This window comes from Ovis canadensis, chromosome 1 (genome assembly GCF_042477335.2).
Source record: "Ovis canadensis isolate MfBH-ARS-UI-01 breed Bighorn chromosome 1, ARS-UI_OviCan_v2, whole genome shotgun sequence".
NCBI lineage: Eukaryota > Metazoa > Chordata > Mammalia > Artiodactyla > Bovidae > Ovis > Ovis canadensis.
The window spans coordinates 263,960,393-263,985,771 of NC_091245.1; the positions used below are offsets into that span (position 1 = coordinate 263,960,393).

The 25,379-nt window shown below is 41.7% G+C and overlaps 1 protein-coding gene across 1 annotated transcript in view; it reads right to left on the reverse strand.

Moving 5' to 3' along the window:
* Positions 1-25,037, reverse strand: part of DSCAM (DS cell adhesion molecule) — a 679,278-nt gene extending 654,241 nt beyond the window's left edge. Inside the window, exons 1-3 of the mRNA XM_069597968.1 lie at positions 25,016-25,037; positions 24,535-24,852; positions 3,911-4,057 (exon numbers count right to left, since the gene is read on the reverse strand). Of these exons, the coding sequence (XP_069454069.1) occupies positions 3,911-4,057; positions 24,535-24,852; positions 25,016-25,037 (487 nt within the window). The remainder of the gene's footprint in view (positions 1-3,910; positions 4,058-24,534; positions 24,853-25,015) is intronic.
* Positions 25,038-25,379: the final 342 nt, after the last annotated feature.

Below are 25,379 nucleotides of genomic sequence, written 5' to 3' on the forward strand. Positions count from 1 at the left end.
TCCGAGTACATTTTTATTGGGCTACATTCATATCTGATAGTCAAAGGCTCTCATTTTTGCTTAGAGGATGAGAAGTGATAAGGGTGCTTTAAAAATGCCTTCAGACCTCATCACGCTTGCTTTTCCTGGCTTATTTCAGAAAGGCAGTAAGACAAGAACCATCATATTAAAAGAGGACACTACATGCCAGGTATGTGGCTGAGATTTTTTTCTCTCCACACAATTGCTAGCCTCTCATCAGGGTCCTGGGTTCGAGCCCCATGTTGGGTGCATGCTTTGGGGGTCTTCTCTGGTGGCTCAGATGGTAAAGAATCTACCTGCAATGCGGGAGACCCAGGTTCCAACCCTGGGTCAGGAAGATCCCCTGGAGAAGGGCAATGCAACGGGCTGCAGTCAGTATTCTTGCCTGGAGAATCCTATGCATAGAGGAACCTGGTGGGTTACAGTCCACAGGATCGGACACAAATGAGTGACTAACACTTTCACTTTCATCTTTCACTGTGCCAGAGTCTGAGGGTCAAGGTCAACCACGGGGTGTCCTGTGGCTCAGGTGAGGAGCCCAGGTAGACCACAGAGCAGAGGATAAAGCAGCATCGGATACAAGGCACCTTCCTCCCCAGGGAGACTGAGATTCCTTCTTGCCACCTGTCTCAGCTCTGCTGCTATAACAAAGTACACAAAATGTCAAAAACAGATATTTACTCTTGACAGTTCCGGACATGGGAAGTTGGAGGTTAGAGTGCTGGCATGGTTGGGGGGTGGTGAGGGCCCTCTTGGTTTCTGGGATGCAGACAGCCACCTTCACACCCTGTGTTCACGTGTTGCAAAAGAGTTCCATTCTCCTCTTACAAGGTCATTAATCCCACCATGGGGGGGACCCAATCCCTCAGGACCTCACCTAACCCTAATCACCTTCCAAAGGCCTCCCCTCCTAACACCATCTCAGCAGGTGAGGACTTCAACGTGGATTTGGAGTGGGGGGCAGGATGCAAACATTCAGCCTATAACTGAATTCCTTTCAAAGACTGATCAAAATATTAATGAACTCATTTACATTCTTAACATCAGTGACATAACGAACTCACACAACAAAAAGGTGCACCTTGATCCCTGAGTCCACATTTGGGCCAACTCAGACCTCCCCTGGGAAGAAATTGGTGTATGACCTCATGTGCATGAAGCTAGCGACACCATGGAACATGCGCACGTGCTAAGTCACTTCCATTGTGTTCAACTCTGCAACCCCATGGACCATAGCACACCAGGCTCCTCGGTCTATGGGATTCTTCAGGCAAGAATACTGGAGTGGGTTTCTAAGCCCCACTCCAGGAGTGACACCACAGTAGAAATGGCCAATGACACCATGCCGCTCCCGTGGAAATGCTGATAGACCTTGGGTGGTATACTCACCCCTGAAAGGATGTAACCCAGCCTTATTCTTTCAGCCTTATTTACCCAAGATGAAGGGCAAGATTAGTATGTTGTGCCAATAGAAGCCATTTTGTTTATTTTTATAGGAATATACCCATCTTAAATTTCTTTTTCATTTCAAAGAAATGCCTGGACAATAGATACCCATTTAAATTAGCCAAGATTTCCCAAGAGACCCAGCCTTGAGCCCCAAGACTCACCTGTTAACAGCAGACCTTTGCTACTCTGCTTCCCCTAGGGGTACTCTGGCCCCATGGGGCTGAGCAGTGGCTCCCAAACATCACCATGGTGGATGGACAGGGCTCACCTGCACAGCTGCTTCACTCTCTCCTGATTGCTCTCAGCTCTGAGCTGTCTCAAGGCAGCCCCACCAGCCCCCTCTGACCCACCCCTGACCTCACTGCACTAGGGGTTATATGCATGTCAGCATCCCCTCCACTCACCAGATATAAAACTCCTCTCATTTTAGTTTCATTAGGCACATGTTGGCAGAAGAAAAAAGTCTCTTCACATAGATTACAAAAAGGTGAAACATGAATGAAAGCGTACCATTAATTAAAGGTATCTGGGAAACATAATAGATATAGATGTTTATATAGACACAGATATAGATACAGATTTGAGGAGGAAATGGCAACCCATTGTAGCATGCTTGCTTGGAAAATTCAATGGACAGAGGAGCCTGGCGGGCTACAGTCCATGGGGTTGCAAAGAGTTGGACATGACTTAGTGACTGAGCATAGATATAGATATATAACCTCATGGTAGGTATTTCTATTTCTCACCCAGATTTCCAGTTCTCTCCTTTCAGCCACATGCCCCATTAAATTCAGACATGGCTGTGTGACTTGCTTCATCAAATAAATGTAACAGAAGCAACATCTAGGAGAAGCGCTTAGAGGCAGCTTGTCACTCTCCCTGGCTCTCTTCCTCTTCTAGGGCAGACACTGAGGTTGCACATTTGATGGTGGCTATAAGGTGGTAGGGGATCCCTGAGCTTAGGCCCTCGAGTGTGGGAGGTTCCATACATCACACCAATTTCTCCCCTTCCCTGAACCCACAAACCCTTGCCATGTACATCTGAATGTTCCTGACTCCAATTTGGGGCTCAGCCAGACTAACTTGTCATCAAGCTTCTCCATCTGTGGTCAAGAAACTAAAATGACCTCTAAAGTAAAGCAGTTAAGATCATTAAACAATCAAAATTAGCAAATAAAACTGTACAGGTGAGTCTCTATTCTGATTATTGCAATCACATTTAAGTCTTAAGCTCAGTATTTATTTCAATACTGTAAGTTAACAAATTACTATGATTAATAAACATACTAGCAAGGAATTTATTGCTCAGTGAGGTGTGAGGGACTTTAAATTCACTATAAGATAATATTAAAGAAAGCCAAAAACATCAATTATCCCCTAGAGTTCACTGTAATACATGATAAAAATGAAAAATTAAATTTTTGATTTGGAGTTTGTACTAGTTTAATGATTTGTTAATGGTCCTAGTGGTAATAGTAACCTGTACTATCTGGCAAATCAATAAAACAAGTAACACAAATGCTCTTTCACCATGGGGGTTTAGCTCCAGTTTCCTATCTCTATAAACTGACACAAAGTTGGTGGTATTCAATACTGACATTAGAATGTGTGTGTGGGCATGCACTCACGCACGTGTGCACAAGGACATGTAAAGAAAACCAATCATTTATAACCCATTATGTCACATTCAATGCTCATCACGACGGTTTTCCAAAAGCATCTAACAGGCATTATCCAAAGATGTGCAACACAGGAAAACTGAGCCAAGTTCTGCATGGCTTTCCAATTAAGTTGCCAGGAGCAAGAACTCAGCTTAAAAACCATGAGAAAAGAAGAACCACAATGTCTTCGATGTTAGATTTCAGTGGTATCTTTTCTAAATACCAAAAGTAAACCAGTAAGCTATTTATGTACATATCTATCTATCTACCTATCTATCTGTATGTATTTCAGCCACTGACTACATATCCTAAATAAAATCTTTAAGCGGCCAGAGATATCACATGACTGTGAATACACTTGAAAGGCTGAGAATAGCGTAAAATCAGGATTTCCATTTTCCAGATTACAGAGAGTATAAGGATATCAGTTCTGAGGTTTCTCACAGATAACAACAATCCTCTATTTCTATTCCCAGGAGCAGAAATAAAACCAAAGTGTTTCCTTGGTAACTTGGAAACCAAAAGTAACTCAGTGACTATACACATAATGCATGGAACAAATTTCTATCCATCAGTCAATTCACTGGAGCCTATGAATCCAGCCATACAAACCGAAAGAAAACACTGATACCACGTTTAATTTAAAACAGCATCAACTTGAAGCACACACATTCTTCATTACAGTGCGCGAATACATGGAGACCCGATTCGTTATCCAGAAGGAGCTGTGCGCAGGAGAGCCTGGCGCCCCGCCTGGCCCGAGGAAGCCCACGCCCTACCTGAGATGAGTGACACGGTGTCTTTCTCCCATGAGACCACGGCGATGTAGGCCTCCACCGAGGAGGGGATAATGCACTTGAAGACCGCGACATTGCCTCTCATGGTTTTCTGGTCCTCCACACGGACTGTATAGGGCTCCCGTAAAACTGGAAGGTAAGAAGAGGACCCTGGTCACACACACAGGCTCATTCTCAGACGATCTCATCTGAATATACACACTGTATCTTTCACATATCAACTGCATCAAGTATAATATTTACTGGAAAAAAATTAAGAAACCTGTATTTCATGTCTTAAAAGACTTTCAGTCTCTTAATAATAAACTACATTAAGAACTAAAGGGCATGTGTATATCTAAGAACAGTTTATCTTAATTGAGTTGTTTGCCACACCGATTGTTAAACACGTCAAGGGAGTCTTTTCAGGAAGGGTGGTTGATCCCTAGAAATTATTAAAGATACACCCATAGTGTAAAGACTTCTTAAATAAATTCTCTGTAAGAATTATATTCTTAAATATATATTACTGTCACACACAAAATAAAACCATTATTGAAAGTATCCTTCCCTGGCCTCTTATGGAAAGACGTTGCTTTTTTTTTTTTTTCCGAAGCCAAGAAAAAAAGGTAGATATTTGTTTAATCTCACAATTATTTCCCATTGTGGAATTAAATGGAATTAAAAGTAATGGAAGAAATCACAAATAATGATTGAAATATTAAACAAGATATAGGTAGTATCCTTTCAGTTGAAATTGACAGCATGTACAATTACTTACTTGACTGAGACAGTAAGAAATTGTATTGTTTCATGAAACTGGAGTCTGGAATTGCCAAGCATTGACATAATCCAGTGAGCCCAGCTCCTTTTCTTTGTGATTAGTATATCCTCACCCACCTATGTTGGCTTCATCCTTCAGCAAATTCCTCTGGTGTTGGGAAGATGAATATAGTAGGTCAAAGTTTCATAGCTGCAAACCCTCTTATCTTTAACCCCCAGAAAGCAAAGGCTGTGTGCTACCATTATATCAGAAAACATAACCGAGGAGAAGCAGGAGTGAGGGAAAATGAGAGTGAGGCAGCAACGGCTGCTGCTGCTAAGTTGGGTCAGTCGTGTCCGACTCCGTGCGACCCCATAGAGGGCAGCCCACCAGGCTCCCCCGTCCCTGGGATTCTCCAGGCAAGAACACTGGAATGGGTTGCCATTTCCTTCTCCAATGCATGAAAGTGAAAAGTGAAAGGGAAGTCGCTCAGTCATGTCTGACTCAGCGACCCCATGGACTGCAGCCTACCAGGCTCCTCCGTCCATGGGATTTTCCAGGCAAGAGTACTGGAGTGGGGTGCCATTGCCTTCTCCTAGGCAGCAATGGAGGAAGCGTCAATTATCAAGCTGACTTTTGCTTGGTATCAAGCGTCACTGATTGCTTGACTTTTTCGTACACTTGTCACACCAAGAGGTTACAGACACATTTATATCTCAGGATTGGCCTTCAAGACAGAAGGATCTTAAGAGCATTTACCTGCTGCTTCTCTCAAGGGTCAAAGGATTACCCAGCATAGGGGAAATTCCCCTAAACTTCCAGGCTGTACACATGTGTTACTGAGCAAGTCCCACGTCATCTCATGCTTCCACATCCACAGGGAAGACCGAGTTCTGTGTGGATCTGTATATTCCTTTTGGGCGGTCAGGGACTCCTGCCCACTCTCGGCGGGTGCTCTGTGAGATCCTCTGCATCTGAAGAGGTATTCCTGACGCATGCGTGGAGAGAGGAGTACTCCCCCTCCACCTGCTCCTCCGCCATATTGTCTTCCTCCGAGATAGCCATTGCTAAGTTTCTCACGTTGTCTACCAGAAAAATATTTATGACAATACCAGAATAATATCTGTGTGTACACAGATGTGTGTACATGTGGACTTTCAAAAATTCACACAAACGGTAATATATAAAAATAGGAGCCTTGCTTTTTTTCCCCTTAACTTAATCCAGTCTTCCTATGTTCTGTTAAACATCTGCCTAAGAGTCCGTTGACAAGGTATATCATAATGGCTTTAAATAATTCTCCCTGAATGAATATGTAAAGTTGTTTTTAGTTATTTACTGTTATGAATAACTGATCATGAACACTAGTATGCATTTATCTTGGTTGGTTGGTTTTGGAGCATATTATTATCAACAATTCCTAGAATTAGAATTGCTGGGCCAAAACGTGTTTATATTTTTAATTTTGAAAATTTTCCTCTTAAAAGGTTCTGTCATTTACCTTCCTTTCAACAGTGTGAAGGAGTTCACCACATGCTCACCAATAATGGGTGTTAACCAACTTGTTAGTTTGTTAAGAAAAAGTATCTTGTTTAGATGTGTATTTATCAATTATTAATTATGGCATTGCTTATTTGTTGTTAATTATAAGTGATGTTGAGCCAATTAAGCTAGCATTTTCTCCTTTCCGCAGCAATTTTTCTTCTACAAACAAACAACACCTGGATCTTTTCTTGCGCTCTGTCCTTCTCCTTGTTCCCTCAAATGCAATCAGTTGCATGGCCTGCGGATTGTCTCCCACACTCCTGCTGCTCCCCTAGTTCAAGTGTTCATGATCTTTCACTGGATAATGGTAGTGGCAGGAGGAGATGCTGTTCATTTAGTTTCCTGGATTCCTTCTTATTGTGTTAACTGTGTGTCTTTATTTCAAGCAGTCTGTCCATTCAGTTATCTTCTAGTTAAGGCAGATTAGAAGAAGGTTTAAGTGATATGTGTGGGTAGGTATATATATATGGTGTGAAGAAATGAATAGGACCAAAGACACTTAAAGGCATAACCTTATTTATGAGAAATTATTATTTGCTGGCTCTTGAAGGCAAAAGAACAAAGTCTGTGAATATCTGTAATTGAATCTTGATACTGTTTTCTTCCTTTTTCAGAGTGTTTACTGACTGATTCTTCAAATGATTTTTTTTAAAGTTTCAAAACTAAAAGGTTATAAGTCTTAAAAACTCTAAATGTTTAGAGCTTTGCTGAACTTTTAAATGTTATAATCTATAAAGCATTTAATAAATTTTCTCATTACTGTACATGAAAAAAAAACCGGTTTATCTAACCTCTAAATGTACCCAGATGTGAGTAGTTTTTGTTCATTTTGCTTTGTTTTCTTAACATTGGAGTATAGTTGATTAACAATCTTTTATTACTTTCAAGTGTACAACAAAGAGGCTCAGCCAAAAATATGCATGAATCTATTTTTTTTCAAATTCTTTTCCCAGTTATGCTGTTATAGAATATTGAGGAGAGTTCCCTTTGCTATACAGTAGGTCCTTGTTGGTTATCCATGGATAGACCTAAAGATTGTCATACTGAGTAAGTCAGAGAGAAAGGGAAATATCATATGATGATGCTTGTAGTGGAATCTAATTAAGAAAATGATACAAGTGAAAGTGAAAATGTTAGTTGCTCAGTTTCATGTCTGACTCTTTGCAACTCCATGGACTGTAGCCTCACAGTCTCCTCTATCCATGGAATTCTCCAGGCAAGAATACTAGAGTGGGTTGCCATTCCCTTCCCTAGGGGATCTTCCTCACACAGGGATGGAACTCACTTCTCCTGCATTGGTAGGCAGATTCTTACTGAGCCACCTGGAATGCAGCCACACCACTACATTTTCTTTAAAAAAGGGAAGTAGTTTCTTAAACTGGAGTTATAATGATAGGAAACTTCCATGTCCTGTGAGGAACAAGGAAAAAAATTTCAGACTATGAACAGAAAGAATTTTTTAAAAAATCAAAAAAGGCAACCTCTCCTGGGAATCCTTAAAACTATGTGATAATTATAATAACTCTTTGCAAGTGAATTTCTGACAGTGGCAAAGCAGTTTGGGAAATGATGGTTCTGCTTCCTGTCACTTAGGCAAGGATGCTGATAATGGAGCCTGACCAGGCACTCCCAACAACAGACGTGGCCCAGCGAAAGCTCAGGGGACTTCCACAAGCTAGCTGTCTAGGCCAGAAGAAGGGGTGCTGGGGGCCAGTGCCCACCCTGCAAGCCCAACTGCCCAGGTTCAAATCCAGGCCCTACCACTTTACAGTGAGCAAGTTCTCTTCATATCCATTTAATGACAATTTTAATAAAAAATAACTACCAAGTAAGTCAATGGTGATGACTCAAACAGTTAATGTTGATAAAGCTCCCAGAACCGTGCCTGCTGTGAAGAGTTTGGATAAAGCTACTTGGATCCACACCATCTCCCATCTGTCCAGAAGACCCCTGCCTCCAGGATAAGGAGACTTCAGTGTGTCTAATCCAGGTTATGCCTCCTTCCACGTCTGTAAACCTGGGTGAAAGCCTTACTTCTCCAGAGTTTTATTTCCTCACATTTAAAATGAGGGGGTTGGGATAGCAAGATTCAAATTCTGAATTCTCTGAAGTCTATGATTTTTCTAAGATATCCATAGAGACAACTTATCTTACCCTTCAATGAGCTCTCTTAAAGTTTTAGTCATTTATTGGACAAGTCTGAGTCAAGAAAACTGGCCAGGAAATTAACTTCAAAAGAAATAAATATACTGACAGCTTTGAGAATGAGTGTGAAGGGAAATCTCCTAATAGGCAATTGTAAGCAATGCTCCAGAAGAAGCGCTTTTAAGATTAGTGCTAGCTCTGCGATATGCTAAGGCTTTTAGTATTAGAGTGTCATTATCAGGGCTTCTCTGGTGGCTCAGTGGTAGAGAATCCACCTGCCAAGCCAGAGATGAGGATTTGATCCCTGGGTCGGGAAGATGTCCTGCAGAAGGAAATGGCAACCCACTCCAGTATTCTTGCCTGGGAAATCTCATGGACAGAGGAGCCTGGAGGGCTCTAGTCCATGGAGTCCCAAGAGTCAGACGTGGCTTAGTGACAACAACAATAAAAGTCATTATTAAGAGAATTCACAAGAGGATAGCTCCCAGTCTTGCTTTTTAGTATTAACATTTAATATTTTCCTAACTTGAGAATTTTTTCATTCCTATCCCAAACCAGAGAGATTGTCAGAAGCTTAGGCATCTTCTGCACTCTTTGTGTGGTGTGATGTGATGGTCCAGGTGGTAGTGCCACACCTGCAGGGGGTTCACTGGGCAATCATTCAGAGTACCCGAGGGCCTGACCTCAGAAATGTCACTGCTATACACAGGGTAGGAAACTGACTTTGTACAGAAAAACGCCTTGATAAATAGCCCTCTTGGAAGAGAGGAAGTCTAAAATCATAAATTGGAAAGAGACAACAGATGAATTCATCAAACTCATCAATGAATGAGAATCTGGTCTCAGTGGGAGAGTACAAGACAGAAAATAGGAAAATGAGCAGAGAACAGAAGAGAACGGGGGACTGGACAGGGTGGCAAAAAGCCCGCAGAAAGAATCCATTATCCCAAGGATGGGGTCACCTAAGAAGCTGTAAGAGTCAAATTTAGGTTTGGGTGTCTGCTGATGTCTGTTTCTAAACTGCAAAATCACTCCATCTCCCCAAAGCTTCAATAAACAAATGGCAACAAGTGGTGAACAAATGGTGGGGGAATTTCTAATGGGAATCAAGGAAAGGAGTCTCAGACAGGAAAGGGCAGGGACAAGGAACATGCCCAGGGAGAGATGGAAGGGTCTTCCCTCCAGGCATGCACTTATGCATGACGCTGCATTACTGGAACCAGCTGGGCACCTTCTCTGTTATTACCCACAGTCATGTCCTGGATCCCCTCGTTCATGGAACCCACATAGTACCATGGAGCGCCCTCTTCTCTGAGCTCGCCAGAGGCCTCACTAGCATCACAATCACTGCAGCCTTCAGAGTTTACAATTTCTGGGATTCTGCCTCCTCCCCATATCCCAAGCCAGACCCAGGGATGTACCTTTTCAAAGCAGGGATGTAACTATGGTGCACTGAACCCCATCCAGCTCAGAGAGAATGGGACATGGAAGGAAATTCTCCACTCCCCTCACTAGATTATTCACTCCACAAGCACAGACCATGCATCCAGTCTTTTACAAAACTATCTTAGAACATTTAACAATGCTTGGCATACACTAAGGCATTTCTACTAACTACTTGATGAATTAATATAGAAAAAAACAGAGCTTCCCTTTTGAAAGTCTTTCTAACCTTACTGTAGATAATACATGCATTAACATTTGAATGTATAGCCATTATCTATTGTTTTAAAAAAAGTGACTTGGGTTTTCATTAGAGAGCTCTGTCATATTAATGGAAATATGTTTGTTTCTGGGGAGACCATAATTTACAAGGTCATGCTTACCTATTGGGACATACCTCTTATGGTAGAATAAAATTCTTCTGAGGACATCATAACCCTCCCAAGAGATTTGTGTAGAGTCGGAGACGACTGAGCGACTTCACTTTCACTTTTCACTTTCATGCATTGGAGAAGGAAATGGCAACCCACTCCAGTGTTCTTGCCTGGAGAATCCCAGGGACGGGGGAGCCTGGTGGGCTGCCGTCTCTGGGGTCGCACAGAGTCGGACACAACTGTCGCAACTTAGCAGCATCAGCAGCAGTCTTCAATCTACATCCAATTACCACTAACCATGGTCATTCTTAAATATCTGCACCAGATTGGTTCTTGGACCCCAACCTCTGCAGATACCACATTCCATGGATGCTCAAATCTCTTATATATTGATAATATGACATAGTACACTCAGCCCTCCCCATCTGAAGATCTGGAACCCAAGTATACTGAGGGTTGACTGTATAACAGAAACTAGGCAAGAAACCCAAAACTGGCAAAAAGTAATTATTGCTTTAAACATGATTGGTGTGTCCTTTACAAGGTGGTGTTACTCAAGTATTGTGCTTTGTGTCCTAGGTTGGGATCCTCCCAGGAGCAGACCCTGAGAAGAGGGAAATTCTGAACATAACTTATACCTCAGAGCCACTCCACCTCATGCCAGGAGCTAGGACTTTGTATTCTGACAGCCTGGGGCTAGTTCCAAGGGCCCAAGAGCATTGCATTACCAGGCCCTTTCCACTCTCTGTGTTCAGGAGTGCCAGGGCATATGCAGTGCTCTGAAAACTGTAAATCCAAGTTCTCAGCCACAAGCCTGAAGACCTGGGGGATCTGACTCTCAACAGCATCCACTACAGTCAGTTTAGTGTCCCTTGGTCACTCTACAAGCTGTAAAATCCTTCCCTAAAATGTAATATCATAGCAGGGTCAGAGAGAGAGGATCTATAGTGATATGACTTTGGGGCAAAACCAGGCACATACACGGAGCAAGGGACCACACAGCTAATGTGCGTTAATCCAACCCTCAATGTTAGAATTCATTCTTTAAAGTGGAAAACCCTTTAAATGCAAATAATTAGTAAATAAGGAAGAACCCCATACCCTTCATTAATCTATGAAGATTAATTTAACCACAGGGGGCCAGCTACATAATTTGTGGGGCCTAGAGCAAGATGAAAATCCAAGGCCCTTATTTAGAAAGAAGGGAAAAGTTAAACATATGAATAAAATAAGAGCTTCCCAGGTGGCTGATAATAATCCACCTGCCAATGCAGCAGATGTAGGTTCAATCCCTGGGTCAGGAAGATTCCCTGGAGAAGGAAATGGCAACCCATCCCAGTATTCTTGCCTGGAAAATTCCATGGACAGAGGAGCCTGGCAGGCTATAGTCAACGGGTTCACAAGGAGTTGGATATGACTTAGTGACTGAACAACATTAATAAAATATAAAACGCTTTCTTTCTTCTATGGTCTTGTGCTCAACTTTTTTCTACTTACTTTGCACTCGCTGGGATGCAGGGATCATTGATGGTCAAGTAAAGATGCTTATAGGCTCCCAGAACCCACTCCATGACTCAGCACACACAGCCCACCAGCTGCAGGGCCAGCTTCCTGCCAGTTGTTGGGTTGAGGCACCATGTCACAGCCAGGGATGAGAAAGGTAATCTCCCCTTCCCATACCCATGGTGCCCCAACCCACAGTGGAAAAATGATGCCTAAGGGACTGCAATCTCAGTGTCTGGACACTCTTGGTTTCTGGATGGGAGGTGGACAAGAGGCTCACCGTCAGCGAGTTACTTGCTAATGCACTGTGGTGCTGCCTGCTGGGGCAGAGACAGGCTCCATCACACTTCAGAGTGTATGCACTCCCTCCACCCACACTTGTCCAGGCCTCCACCAGGAGGCAGGATTCCAGTGTTTGCTTGACAGGGCAATGAGGAAGAGGTTGGGAAGGGTTCAGCATACCAGCGATCACAGGGGCAGCAAGGGTCATTGGGTGTGGCTAGGGAGGTGGAGGCAAAATGGGGACTGGGGCACCAAGAACTTCAGGAGAGGTGGCTGAGAACCCATCCCAGAGGGTGGCAAGGGGTGGGACCCTACAAAAGCTGAAACATAGCTTAAACTCCCTACAAGCCTCAGGAGCATGTCCCATGGCCCCAAAACACTTCCCCCAGAAATGGAAAGAGAAAAACATTTATATTTCAAGACAGCAACAGCAGAGCTCTAAGCTTGAGGACAAGGCCCTCAGAACCGGGCCCTGTGTGGCTGGCCCCATCCCATGAAGTCAGCCCTGATCCCAATATGTCTATGAAAGAATCAGAGGATGGTGGAAGATGGGGTAGAGGGGATTAAGGAGAAAGTTTGGAGAACTGAACATTGCCAAGGAAGGCAGGTCCTTTCCTGAAGGCTGGATTCAGACTATTCCTAACCCCTTTGATCCCTGGGTCTGAAGAGGCAAAACATAAACAAATGCCCCTGTGTTGGATTTCTTGGGAACACCAGAGGACTTTGGGAGGTAGAAGGGGTTGTGCCTGATGTCTTTCCTGTTGGGGAAATGGTTATCAGAGGTACAATGTAACCCTAAGGCACTGTATCACTTTTATGAAAATTGGGTTTTTTTTTCCTTCTATTTTGTAGCTGATTACCTAAATTGGGAGATGCCTCAAATTATCAGTTACATATAGTACACACCCTCATGTCAAGCAGTGCTCAGGGAGTAAGGAAATCCCCACACTGTATAGAATAATTAGCTGAAGAAAAGAAGAAAATTCACATGACAGAACAACTAGAAGAAAACAGTCAGACTATGCATGGGTCTGAAAATGACCAACGGTAACAAGAGTCTAGGGAATCAGGGAACCTGAGCCTTGAGTTGGCCCTGAAGGACCGGAGGGACTTAGGAGGCAGAGAGGAAATAGGCAGCAAAGAAAAGGTGAGAATGAGCACAAAATGTTCTGGAGACTGTGAGATACCAGCCCAGCGCTGTTTAGCTAAACTGCCCTCCCAACCACAACCCCTGCAAACAGCCAACAACAGGTTCACAGAGGCTTCTATTTCCTTCATCTGAAGATGGAAAAAGCATCTACTCCACATGGTTGTGCAGCTTAGAGGACTCTGCACAATGTCTAGCACACAATCTATTTATTGAGTCTCTCTGACTGCTGGTGGGAGAAGCCTGCTTGAGCTGCCTTGAGTTGAAACAGAAAACATTTTCTGAAGAGAGTAAGAGCTCTGGTACCTGCAAGTGGGCCTTAGGAAGAGTATCACAGCCTGTATCGCTTGATCCAGACTTCATCCTTCTCTATTCCCACAAATAGTCTTCCTCTCCTTTTCTGGGTCACATGGATGATGAAACGTTATCTACCCCACATTCTCGAAATCTCTCTCTCAAGATTTCAGTTTCAATTTCAGAGGACACAGGAACTAATAGACTAACTTGGTTAACCGCCCTCGCTTAGTACAATCATCTGTTACCAGGGATTCAGGACCATTTTCTATAATAATGATGCAAGAGACAATTAAGGGGGTTATTGTGGGCTGGGCAGAGAGGTATAGAGATGCCCACCATATGAGCAGTTATTACTAGCTTCTGTTATGTGAACATCAAGACAACTCTAACACATCGGAAATGTGCTATCACTGGCTTTTTCTTAAAACAACTTTGTATGAGATAATTGACTTTCTGCAAGCTGCATGGGGCTTCCCTGGTGGCTCAGTGGTAAAGAATCTGCCTGTAATGTAGGAGACTCAGGTTCAACCCCTGGGTTGGGAAGATCCCCGGGAGGAGGACATGGCATCCCACTGTAGTACTCTTGTCTGGAGAATCCCACAGACTGAGGAGCCTGGTGGGCTTCAATCCACAGCGTGGCAAAGAGTCAGACAGGACTGAAGCAGCTGAGCACACACACAGGCTGCACGTTTGTTGATGTTTTACCATATGTGTACACCTACAAAGTCACCACCATAACCAAGATAAAAACAAATCCGTTTCCCAAAAGTTGACTTATTTTCCCATGTAATCCCTCCTTCCCATCCTCTTTACAGGCAACCATTATTAAAGATTAGTCTGCATGTTTTCAGAATTTTATGTAAATGAAATCATATGGGACATATATTCTCACCTGGCTTCTTCTATTCAGTATAACTATTTTGAGATTCCTCCCTGCTATTGTCTTATGAATAATTCATTATTTTGCATTCCCTTGTGTGGATAAATAACAATTTGGTTACTCATTTATCAAATAAGGCTGCTGTGAACATCCTTTTAAAACTCTTTGTGCTTTGCGTAAATACCTAAGTATCAAATGGATGGGATATATACAACAGCTTTGAAGAAACTATCAAATTGTTATTCCAAAGAGCCTGTATTATTTATACTCCCACCATGAATTTCTGATAGAGCTAGGTGGTGTGTATTCTCACTAACACTTGGTCTGGTCATTGTTTTTAATTTTAAATATACAGAGTATCTATATGGGGGGGTCCCCAACATCTGGAACACAGACCACTGCCTCCTATTAGGTCAGCCATGTCATTAGATTAAAGGGCACAATAAATGTAAATGTGCTTGAGTCATCTCAACTACCTCTCCTAGGTCCTTTGAAATTTCAACAAACATTTTAGAATCAACTCATTAGTTTATATTTGTTATAAAGATAGGCCACTGGGTTTTCACTTGGGTCGTATAGATTCTATAGATCATTTTGGAGAGAAAGGACATTGAACAATACCATATTCTCTGACTCAACAAAACAGCTTTTTCTCTCCTTTCACTTTTCTCAGAACTATTTTGTAATTTTTAGTGTGTCTTTCACACTTAACATTATGCTTATTCCTAAGTATTCCTAGGTTTTGGATGCTATTATACAGAGCATATTTTTTTCTATTTGCAATCTGACTGTGTGTGTTTTGTGTGTTTGTGTGTGTGTTGGTCTTATATACCACCATATTGATAAACTAACTCGCTTACTGGTTCCAAAGATGTTGTACTAAATATGCCAGCAAATTTAGAAAACTCAGCAGTGGCCACAGGACTAGAAAAAGTCAGTTTTCATTCCAATCCCAAAGAAAGGCAATGCCAAGGAATGTTCAAACTACTGCAAAATTGCACTCATCTCACATGCTAGTAAAGTAATGCTCAAAATTCTCCAAGTCAAGCTTCAACAGTATATGAACCATGAGCTTCCAGATGTTCAAGCTGGATTTAGAAAAGGCAGAGGAACCAGGGATCAAATTGCCAACATCTGTTGGATCATGAAAAAAGCAAGAGAGTTCCAGAAAAATATCTACTTCTGCTTCATTGACAATGCTAAAGCCTTTGACTGTGTGGATCACAACAAGCAGGAAAATTCTTAGAGATGGGAATACCAGACCACTTTACCTGCCTCCTGAGAAATCTGAATGCAGGTCAAGAAGCAATAGTGAAAAGTGGGCATGGAAAAATGGAATGGTTCTAAATTGGGAAGGGGGTACGTCAAGGCTGTATATTGTCACGCTGCTTATTTAACTTCTATGCAGAGTACAGTGGAGAAGGCAATGGCACCCCACTCCAGTACTCTTGCCTGGAAAATCCCATGGACGGAGGAGTCTGGTAGGCTGCAGTCCATGAAGTCGCTAAGAGTCGGACACGACTGAGTGACTTCACTTTCCCTTTTCACTTTCATGCATTGGAGAAGGAAATGGCAAACCACTCCAGTGTTCTTGCCTGGAGAATCCCAGGGATGGGGGAGTTTGGTGGGCTGCCATCCATGTGGTTGCACAGAGTCGGACATGACTGAAGCAACTTAGCAGCAGCAGCAGTGGCGGCAGAGTACATCATGTGAAATGCCGGGCTGGATAAAGTTCAAGCTGGAATCAAGATTGTCATGAGAAATATCAATAACCTCAGATATGCAGATGACACCACCCTTATGGAAGAGAACAAATAGGAACTAGAGAGCCTCTTGATGAAAGTGAAAGAAGAGAGTGAAAAAGCTGGATTAAAACTCAACATTCAAAAACAAAGATTATGGCATCTGGTCCCATCAGTTCAGTTCAGTCACTCAGTGGTGTCTGACTCTTTGCGACCCCATGAATTGCAGCACGCCAGGCCTCCCTGTCCATCACCAACTCCTGGAGTTCACTCAAACTCACGTCCATCGAGTCGGTGATGCCATCCAGCCATCTCATCCTCTGTTGTCCCCTTCTCCTCCTGCCCCCAATCCCTCCCAGCATCAGAGTCTTTTCCAATGAGTTAACTCCTCGCATAAGGTGGCCAAAGTACTGGAGTTTCAGCTTTAGCATCATTCCTTCCAAAGAACACCCAGGACTGATCTCCTTTAGAATGGACTGGCTGGATCTCTTTGCAGTCCAAGGGACTCTCAAGAGTCTTCTTCAACACCACAGTTCAAAAGCATCAATTATCCGGCGCTCAGCTTTCTTCACAGTCCAACTCTCACATCCAAACATGACCACAGGAAAAACCATAGCCTTGACTAGACGGACCTTTGTTGGCAAAGTAACGTCTCTGCTTTTCAATATGCTGTCTAGGTTGGTCATAACTTTCCTTCCAAGGAGTAAGCGTCTTTTAATTTCATGGCTGCAGTCACCATCTGCAGTGATTTTGGAGCCCCCAAAAATAAAGTCTGACACTGTTTCTACTGTTTCCCCATCTATTTCCCATGAAGTGGTGGGACCAGATGCCATGATCTTTGTTTTCTGAATGTTGAGCTTTAAGACAACTTTTTCACTCTCCTCTTTCACTTTCATCAAGAGGCTCTTTAGTTCCTCTTCACTTTCTGCCTTAAGGGTGGTGTCATCTGCATATCTGAGGTTATTGATATTTCTCCTAGCAATCTTGATTCCAGCTTTTGTTTCTTCCAGCCCAGCGTTTCTCATGATGTATTCTGCATATAAGTTAAATAAGCAGGGTGACAATATACAGCCTTGACGTACTCCTTTTCCTATTTGGAACCAGTCTGGTCCAATCACTTCATGGCAAATAGATAGGGATATAATGGAAACAGTGAGAGACTATTTTATTTGGCTCCAAAATCATTGCAAATGGTGACTGCAGTCATGAAATTAAAAGACGCCTGCTCCTTGGAAGAAAAGCTATGACCAACCTAGATAGCATATTAAAAAGCAGAGACATTACTTTGCCAACATAAGTCCATCTAGTTAAAGCTACAGTTTTTCCATTAGTCATGTATGGATATGAGAACTGAACCATAAAGAAGGCTGTGTGCCAAAGAACTGATGCTTTTGAACTGTGGTGTTGGAGAAGACTCTTGAGAGTCCCTTGAACTACAAGGAGATCAAACGTGTCAATCCTAAAGGAAATCAACCCTGAATATTCATTGGAAGGACTGATGCCAAATCTAAATCTCCAATACTTTGGCCACCAGATGCAAATAACTGACTAATTAGAAAAGGCCCTGATGCTTGAAAGATTGAAGGCAAGAGGAGAAGGGGACTGCAGAGGATGAGATGGTTGGAAGGCATCACCAACTTGATGGACATGAGCTTGAGCAAGCTCCAGGAGTTGGTGATGGACAAAGAAGCTTGGTGTGCTTCAGTCAGGGTACCAAAGAGTTGGGCACGACTGAGTGACTGAACTGAACTGAGCCATTTTTGGTAAAGGTCATCTAATTTTTAAAATTGATTGTTAGCATCTATAAATAAAAACAGATGAACTTTTTCCTTTACAACTGGGTTGCCTTTAACTTATTTTTCTTCCCTTTTTGCACTGGCTGCAAACTTCAGTACACTGTTGAATAGAATTGGTGAAAGCACACATCCTCATCCTTCAAGGAAAGCACTTTATCATTCACCACTAAGTATGATATTGGCTGTGGCAGGAACTTTTTACCTTTTTAAAATCAAATTTCCATTCTACTGCTAGATTTTTGGGAGTTTTTAATCATAAGAGGATGCTGTATTTTGTCAATGATTTTCTGTACCTATTGAAATGTTCACATAGCTTTACTTTTAATATGTCAGTATGGTGAATCGCCTTGGTTAATATTCAAGTGTGAAAACCTTGCATTCTGGAGATGAGCCCTTTTTAAATGTGGTTGGATTCAATTTGCTGAAATTTTGTTTAGCATTTTTACACATATATTCATGACAAATATTTACCTTTGTTTCTCTTATAATATCTTTGTCTTGTTTTAGTATCAGGGTAATGGTGATCTCAGAAAATAATTTGGGAAGTATTCTTTCCTCTTCAAATTTCTGGAAGCATTTGCGTATAATTTTCATTATTTCTTCCTCAAATATTTGGTGGAATAAAGAGTGAATCCATTTTCATTGCAGGGTATCTTTCTATAATGAATTCAAATTCTTTAATAGGAATAGGACTGTTCAGTATATTTCTTCCTGAATGAGTTTTGGCATTTTGTTTCTTTCAAATTGTTTCTTTTTTTTATTGAAGTTGTTTGATTTATTGACATCCCCATATCTTAATATTTGCTTATTATAATTTAAATGTATAGAATGATGACTATTAGAGAATGCTGATTCAGTTCAGTTCAGTTCAGTCTCTTGGTCGTGTCCGACTCTTTGAGATCCCATGAATTGCAGCATGCCAGGCCTCCCTGTCCATCACCAACTCCCGGAGTTTACCCAAACTTATGTCCATTGAGTCGGTGATGCCATCCAGCCATCTCATCCTCTGTCGTCCCCTTCTTCTCCTGCCTCACAATCCCTCCCAGCATCAGGATCTTTTCCAATGAGTCAACTCTTCACATGAAGTGGCCAAAGTATTGGAGTTTCAGCTTCAGCATCAGTCTTTCCAAAGAACACCCAGGACTGATCTCCTTTAGGATGGACTGGTTGGATCTCCTTGCAGTCCAAGGGACTCTCAAGAGTCTTATCCAACACCACAGTTCAAAAACATCAATTCTTGGGCGCTCAGCTTTCTTCACAGTCCAACTCTCACATCCATACATGACCACTGGAAAAACCATAGCCTTGACTAGACGAATATATATATATATTTGTCTTTGCTCTCATTTGCTCTTCAGTCTAGTCAGCTTATCAATGTATTGATTTTACTGATCTTTCTCAAAGAAACAATTTTTTGCTTCATAGATTTCCCCCATTTTATAATACATTATTTTCCACTCTGATCTTTATTATTTTCTTTTTGCTTATATTGGTTTTAATGTATTCATTTTTCTGAAGTTAAGATCATTTTTTAGTGATTGCTATTTGAGATCATTTTTCATTGCTAATGTAAGTTTTTAGAACTTATTTTCCCCCTAAACATTGTTTTAGTGGCATTCCTCAAATTATTAGATACTGTACTTTCATTTTTATGCAGTTCAAAATACTTTCTCATTTACCATTTGTTTTTTTATTTGACACCATTTAGAAGCGTGTTATTTTAGTATCCAAATATTTGGAGACTTCCCAGAGATCTTAGTGATTCTAATTTACTTCCATTGTAGTCAAAGAACATACTTCATATGACTAATATTTTTAGAAATTCATCTGAAATTTGTTTCATTCATAATATGATTTTAGTAAATATCTGTGTGTTCTTAAAGAGAATGTGTATTGTGCTATCCTTAGATGGAATGTTCTATATTTAAATGTCAACTGGGTCAAGTTGATTAGCAGTGTCATATAAGTATTCTTTGTTCTTGCTCATTTTCTGTCTTTTTCTGCCAGTTATTAACAGAGGATTATTAAAATTTCCAGCTATAAATATTGACTTGCCTATTTCTTCTGGCAGCTCTAACAATTTTTACTTCATGTATTTTGAAGTTATCTTATAGGTAAATAAAATTTATAATAGTCATACTCAACTAACTGACCTTTTTTACATAATGACCCTCTTTAGCCTTGGTAATATTCTTTGCTCTGAAATATACTTTGATATTAACATAGTTACTCCAGCTTTCTTTTGATATTTTCTTTTAATTAGATTGATATGTTTGATGATTTTATTTTTGTCTGTGTGCTCTTGTTGTTTCAGATAAAGGGTAAATTTGGTCTCTGCTATTCCATTTCAGCTATAAGCAGAAGCCCCAGTCAAATGTTATTAACCACAGTCTACTAAGGAGAAAATAGTCACTAGAAATTTTTTGACTTGCCCAAGGTCATATAGCTGATAACTATTTGCTAAGTAGAAATACAGCATGGGCAGAGAAGCAGTGCTTCACATAACCCATCTGCATTTCAGTCCCTAGGACAAAGGGACAAGAAAGTGTTTTATGTGAAGGAGAACTGGGACAGCTGATTAAAAAGACATGATGGATGAAACTTCCTTGTTTTGCTGACAGTCAAACCTAAGTCAAAGTCAGTGAAAACTGTAAAGAATAAGAATTCCTTGTACTTACAAAGGAGAGATTATGAGACCATTTACCTAATGGATTATTCCAGAAAAATCCCAGTGTCAATCTAGAGGGACACTCAGACATTTAGGATGACCCGATACACAGGAAATCAGTCCTGAATATTCACTGGAAGGACTGATGCTGAAGCTGAAACTCCAATATTTTGGCCACCTGATGTGAAGAACTGATTTATTAGAAGAGACCCCGATGCTGGGAAAGATTAAAGGCAGGAGGAAAAGGGGACGACAGAGGATGAGATGGTTGTATGGCATCACTGACTCGATGGACATGAATTTGAGCAAGCTCTGGGAGCTGGTGATGGAGAGGGAAGCCCGGTGTGCTGGGGTCCACAGGGTCCCAAAGAGTCGGACAAGACTGAGCAACTGAACTGAACTGAACTGATTCGCAGGCAGGTCCCCCTGAGTCAGAGCTCATCCTGCTCAGATCTGCTACACAGTCATCTCTGTGGAACATACGTATCCCTCCCCTGCCCTTCTGAACAGCATCGACATAAAAATGGTGACACCAGACTGTCCAACAGCCAGTTAACAATCTAACAGACTATTACCACCATTGTGCATCCACGCTCAGTCATTCAGTCATGTCCGCCTCTTTGCAACCCCCTGGACTGTAGCCTGCCAGACTCCTCTATCCTTGGGATTTCCCAGGCAAGAACATTTTAGTGGGTTTCCACTTCCTCCTCCAGGGGATACTGCTGACTCAGTAATCAAACCCATGTCTCCTGCATCTCCTGAATTAGCAAGTGCATCCTTCACCAGGTATCACCTTCTGTACCATAATGTGTTCGTAATAAGTGAGAAAGGAAATCTCATTTGGACAACAAAACGCCCGTCTTGTAAGTTCAAACTGACACAGACATCATGTGCTTCTGTGGCTTCAGATGTCAAGAATACCAGCGCACAAACAGCCATCATGTAACTCCCTGGAAGTGGGAACATAGCTTAGATGCCGGATAAGATGATGGAATTTCCATCCCTGTAAAACCTACATGGTAGTGCAAAAACAATCAGTCCTGTGACAAATGTAGAGAATAGCAGTTAAAACAGAAGTAAGCATTTAATTCTTTCATCTGACAGGAAACCCAAGACAGAAGTAGATTAACACAGACAAGTACAGCTGTTTGAAGTTCCAGATTTTACTCTAAGTGGTACTTTGTAGTTTATAAATACATTTTTATGACACATCATTAAACTTGTTAGCCTGCCAGGTAAAAGGCCTTCGCTATGTCTCCCTGTTTGTCAGGTTTAGAAGTTGCTATACAAATTTCATTTGCTTCATTTTAATTATTTGGGATATCAATTTTTCATATCTTTTGATTAAAGCCAATTTTTCTTCCTTTCTGAAGTGCATTTTTGTGCACATCTTGGAATTCACGAGCGTGTCATGGAGATCAAAATATAGCCGGGAAATGAGTAGCTAGCAGGATGAGTCAGTCTAATGTCTGATTGCTCACATCAAAGAGATCATATGCAGAAATTCAGAAACATTTCACATTGTGCTCATGTTATGATGTCTTCAAATCTCACCTTCACACTTGCTGCAGAAATTATTACAAAGTTCTCCCAGCTATCTGGTGTGTAAGACAATCATCAAAGTCACATTCTCATCTATTCGTCATTATGCTGTGCCAGGCTGCCATAGAATTTGAAAGGCTAGGCTTCAAAAACAAAAAGAAAACACTGCTTGGTAACTGGAGTCTAGCTGTGTGTGTGTTTTTCCGGGCTTGATTATACCTATAGAATGACACAATATGTCCTGTCTGTACAACTTCTGATGTCTCTGAACCTCAGGCTATATTCCTGGTTTGGCTGGTAGCTATGACAATTAAAAAAAATATATAGTATGATGTTGAAAGGAACATTATCAATTCAGGGTTTATTTACTGACAACATTCCAGCAACATGTGATGCAGTCAAAACTGTTTAAAGAGCCTTTTGTATTTCACATGAAATATAAGAATATTAGACTAATGCTGTTTCACTGACAATAAACATTGATGCTATGGCTTTATTCCAGTTAAGTTCCTTGTCCTCTTGTCTTGCTATCCTCCACCTCCACCCTCTGCCTCTTGAGAGAGTCATTTCCTGGGCAGGTTGATAAGAAGTCTAGGGGTCCCCAAGGAGAGAGGGGTCTGGAATTCTCAAGGAGGAAGAAAGGACAAACTTTTTTCTTCTCTGCATTCCTTAGGATTATATAACAACAATGTATTCTGCCTGCAGACAGTCTCTGGATTAAACCTTCTGGCTAATTCTGTAAATTATGGGAGGAGACCTGCTCTTTACAAGGATTATATAACAACAATGTATTCTGTCTGAGGACAGTCTCTGGATTAAACCTTCTGGCTAATTCTGTAAATTATGGGAGGAGACCTGCTCTTTACAAGGATTATATAACAACAATGTATTCTGTCTGAGGACAGTCTCTGGATTAAACCTTCTGGCTAATTCTGTAAATTATGGGAGGAGACCTGCTCTTTACAAGGATTATATAACAACAATGTATTCTGTCTGAGGACAGTCTCTGGATTAAACCTTCTGGCTAATTCTGTTATCTTAAAATGTAAATTATGGGAGTAGGTCTGGTAAGGTCTTTACAACATCCAGACATTCTTTGGATTTACTGGAGAGTATATAATTTCATTGCTAACACTAACAAGTGGGTACTCTTTCTACCCTCTTCTGATGCCTATGTCAGAAGCTTTCTCTATCTCCTTTATACTTTAATAAAACTTTATTACACAAAAGCTCTGAGCGATCAAGCCTTGTCTCTGGCCCCGATTGAATTCTTCTCCTCCAGGGGCCAAGAATCCCGGCGTTGTGATTCAACAACAACCTTTCACTCTGAGAGAGAGTGTGGGGGAAGGAGCAGAAAGGGGAACGGGGAACAATGACTTGGAGACACTCAAGTTTCAGTTACTGTATCAGTTGGTCAAAATACAAGTCTAGGTTATCATTTTGACTTTTGCAACTTGATATCACTAATTCAAGTTTTAGTTCCAGCAACACAGGCACTCCAAACTCTGAAAAAGATGCTCTGACATCTCAAAGCAGCCATCAGTATCACACTGAACTGATGAAAAGGTTTTCATCGATTCTTGGCTGGCATTTTTTCTCTCCTCAGTTTTTTACACGTACTCAGCAAATTTCATAGTGCCTGGAACAGAGGCCAACTTTCATTGTAAACTCTGACTCAAATTTATTTATTTGTCCATTGTCTGACTCTTTCATTAGGATTATGTCCACGTAAACACACACAAGGCCTTTTTTCCCCATCTACTCCCTGTACCTGAAACAGAGCCTGATTCACTACAGGAGCTCAAGGACTATTTGTTGAGTGACTACATTAAAATTGACCCAAGAGCTGCACAGCAAACATAATGCCACAGAAGGATTTTCCCCATTTCCACAGTGTTTGCTGATTTATAGAAACAGAGTTGTCACGGTTTACAAATGCATTGAACACTTTTGCCTGCATGCATGCTAAGTTGCTTCAGTTGTGTCCAACTCTTTGTGACTCTGGACTGTAGCCCACCGGGCTCCTCTGTCCATGGAATTCTCCAGGCAAAAATACTAGAGTTGCCATGTTCTTCTCCAGGGGATCTTCCCAACCCAGGGATCAAAACCACATCTTCTGCATTTCCTACATTGGCAGGTGGGTTCTTTACCTGAGAATCCCAAACACTTTTGACATACATGTTATTCAAACAGCAAAATGTTGAATCTCAAGAAAACTGTCTCATAAAAACAAGAAGCTAAAGGTGATATTTACAGTATTCATGTGTTTGTTTCACTGGGAGAAAGAACCATTAATTTTTCTAGCAATTAATTAAAACTAAAACGATTAATTCCAGCGTTTTCATTTAAGGCACTTTGACATCTCAAAGCATCCATCAAAATAATGAACTAATGACAGGATTTTCACCAGTTCCCAGCTGATGGCATCCTAGTACTTATCATTGCCCTCCCAGACCCCCAGCAGGCAGAGAAGGGATAAAGTTGGAGGAGCTGTACTCACCAGCCTTGATGTGGACATCCTGACTTCTAATTTTCCCTGAAGGATTTTCAGCTGTGCAATAGTAAGTATTATCATGGATTAAGGTACTAAAGCTTGAAGGAGGGAAGGGGAAAATCTGGAGAGTGCCGTTGGGGTGGACGTGGCGGATTCCGGGGACATCGTAGATCTCCTCGCCCGTCGCTAGGTACCATCTGAGAGACACAGGAGGGATCCCTGCTGCGGGGCAGGGCACCAGGGTCCCCGTGGTGCTCGCAAACACTACCTCTTGCAGAGATGCATTGACAAAGTAGAGGCTGGAGTGAAGGTCCTCACTGAAAACTGCAAGGAGACAACACAAGAGTGTGTCAGAAAAGTGCACCTTGTGCGCTTATCTTTCAACATAGAATATCAACATATTGACGGGTCGACTTGGCCGCAAGAGGTTATTTGGAGAAATAGTCACAAGACTCGAAACTTAATCGTTCAAAATTGCTCAGCCTACCACAGAGAGGTACCAGCTTCATTTCACAGTTTGTTCACAAATTAAGTTGTGGATGTGCTCAGTGGTGTCCAACTCTGCAACCCCACGGACTGTAGCCCACCAGTTTCCTCTGTCCATGGAATTTTTCAGGCAAGAATACTGGAGAGGGTTGCCATTTCTGACTCCAGGGGATCCTCCAGACCCAGGGATCCAACCCGTGTCTCCTGCATCTCCTGCATTGGCAGGTGGGTTCTTTACCACTTTGTCACGTGGGAAGCACAACACAAATTAAGTTAACCTGGAACTTAAACTTTGAATAGGTGACTTTTCAGCCCCGTGTCCAGAGCCCTATTCTGTCTCCATGGTACTAACCACTACTGGAATT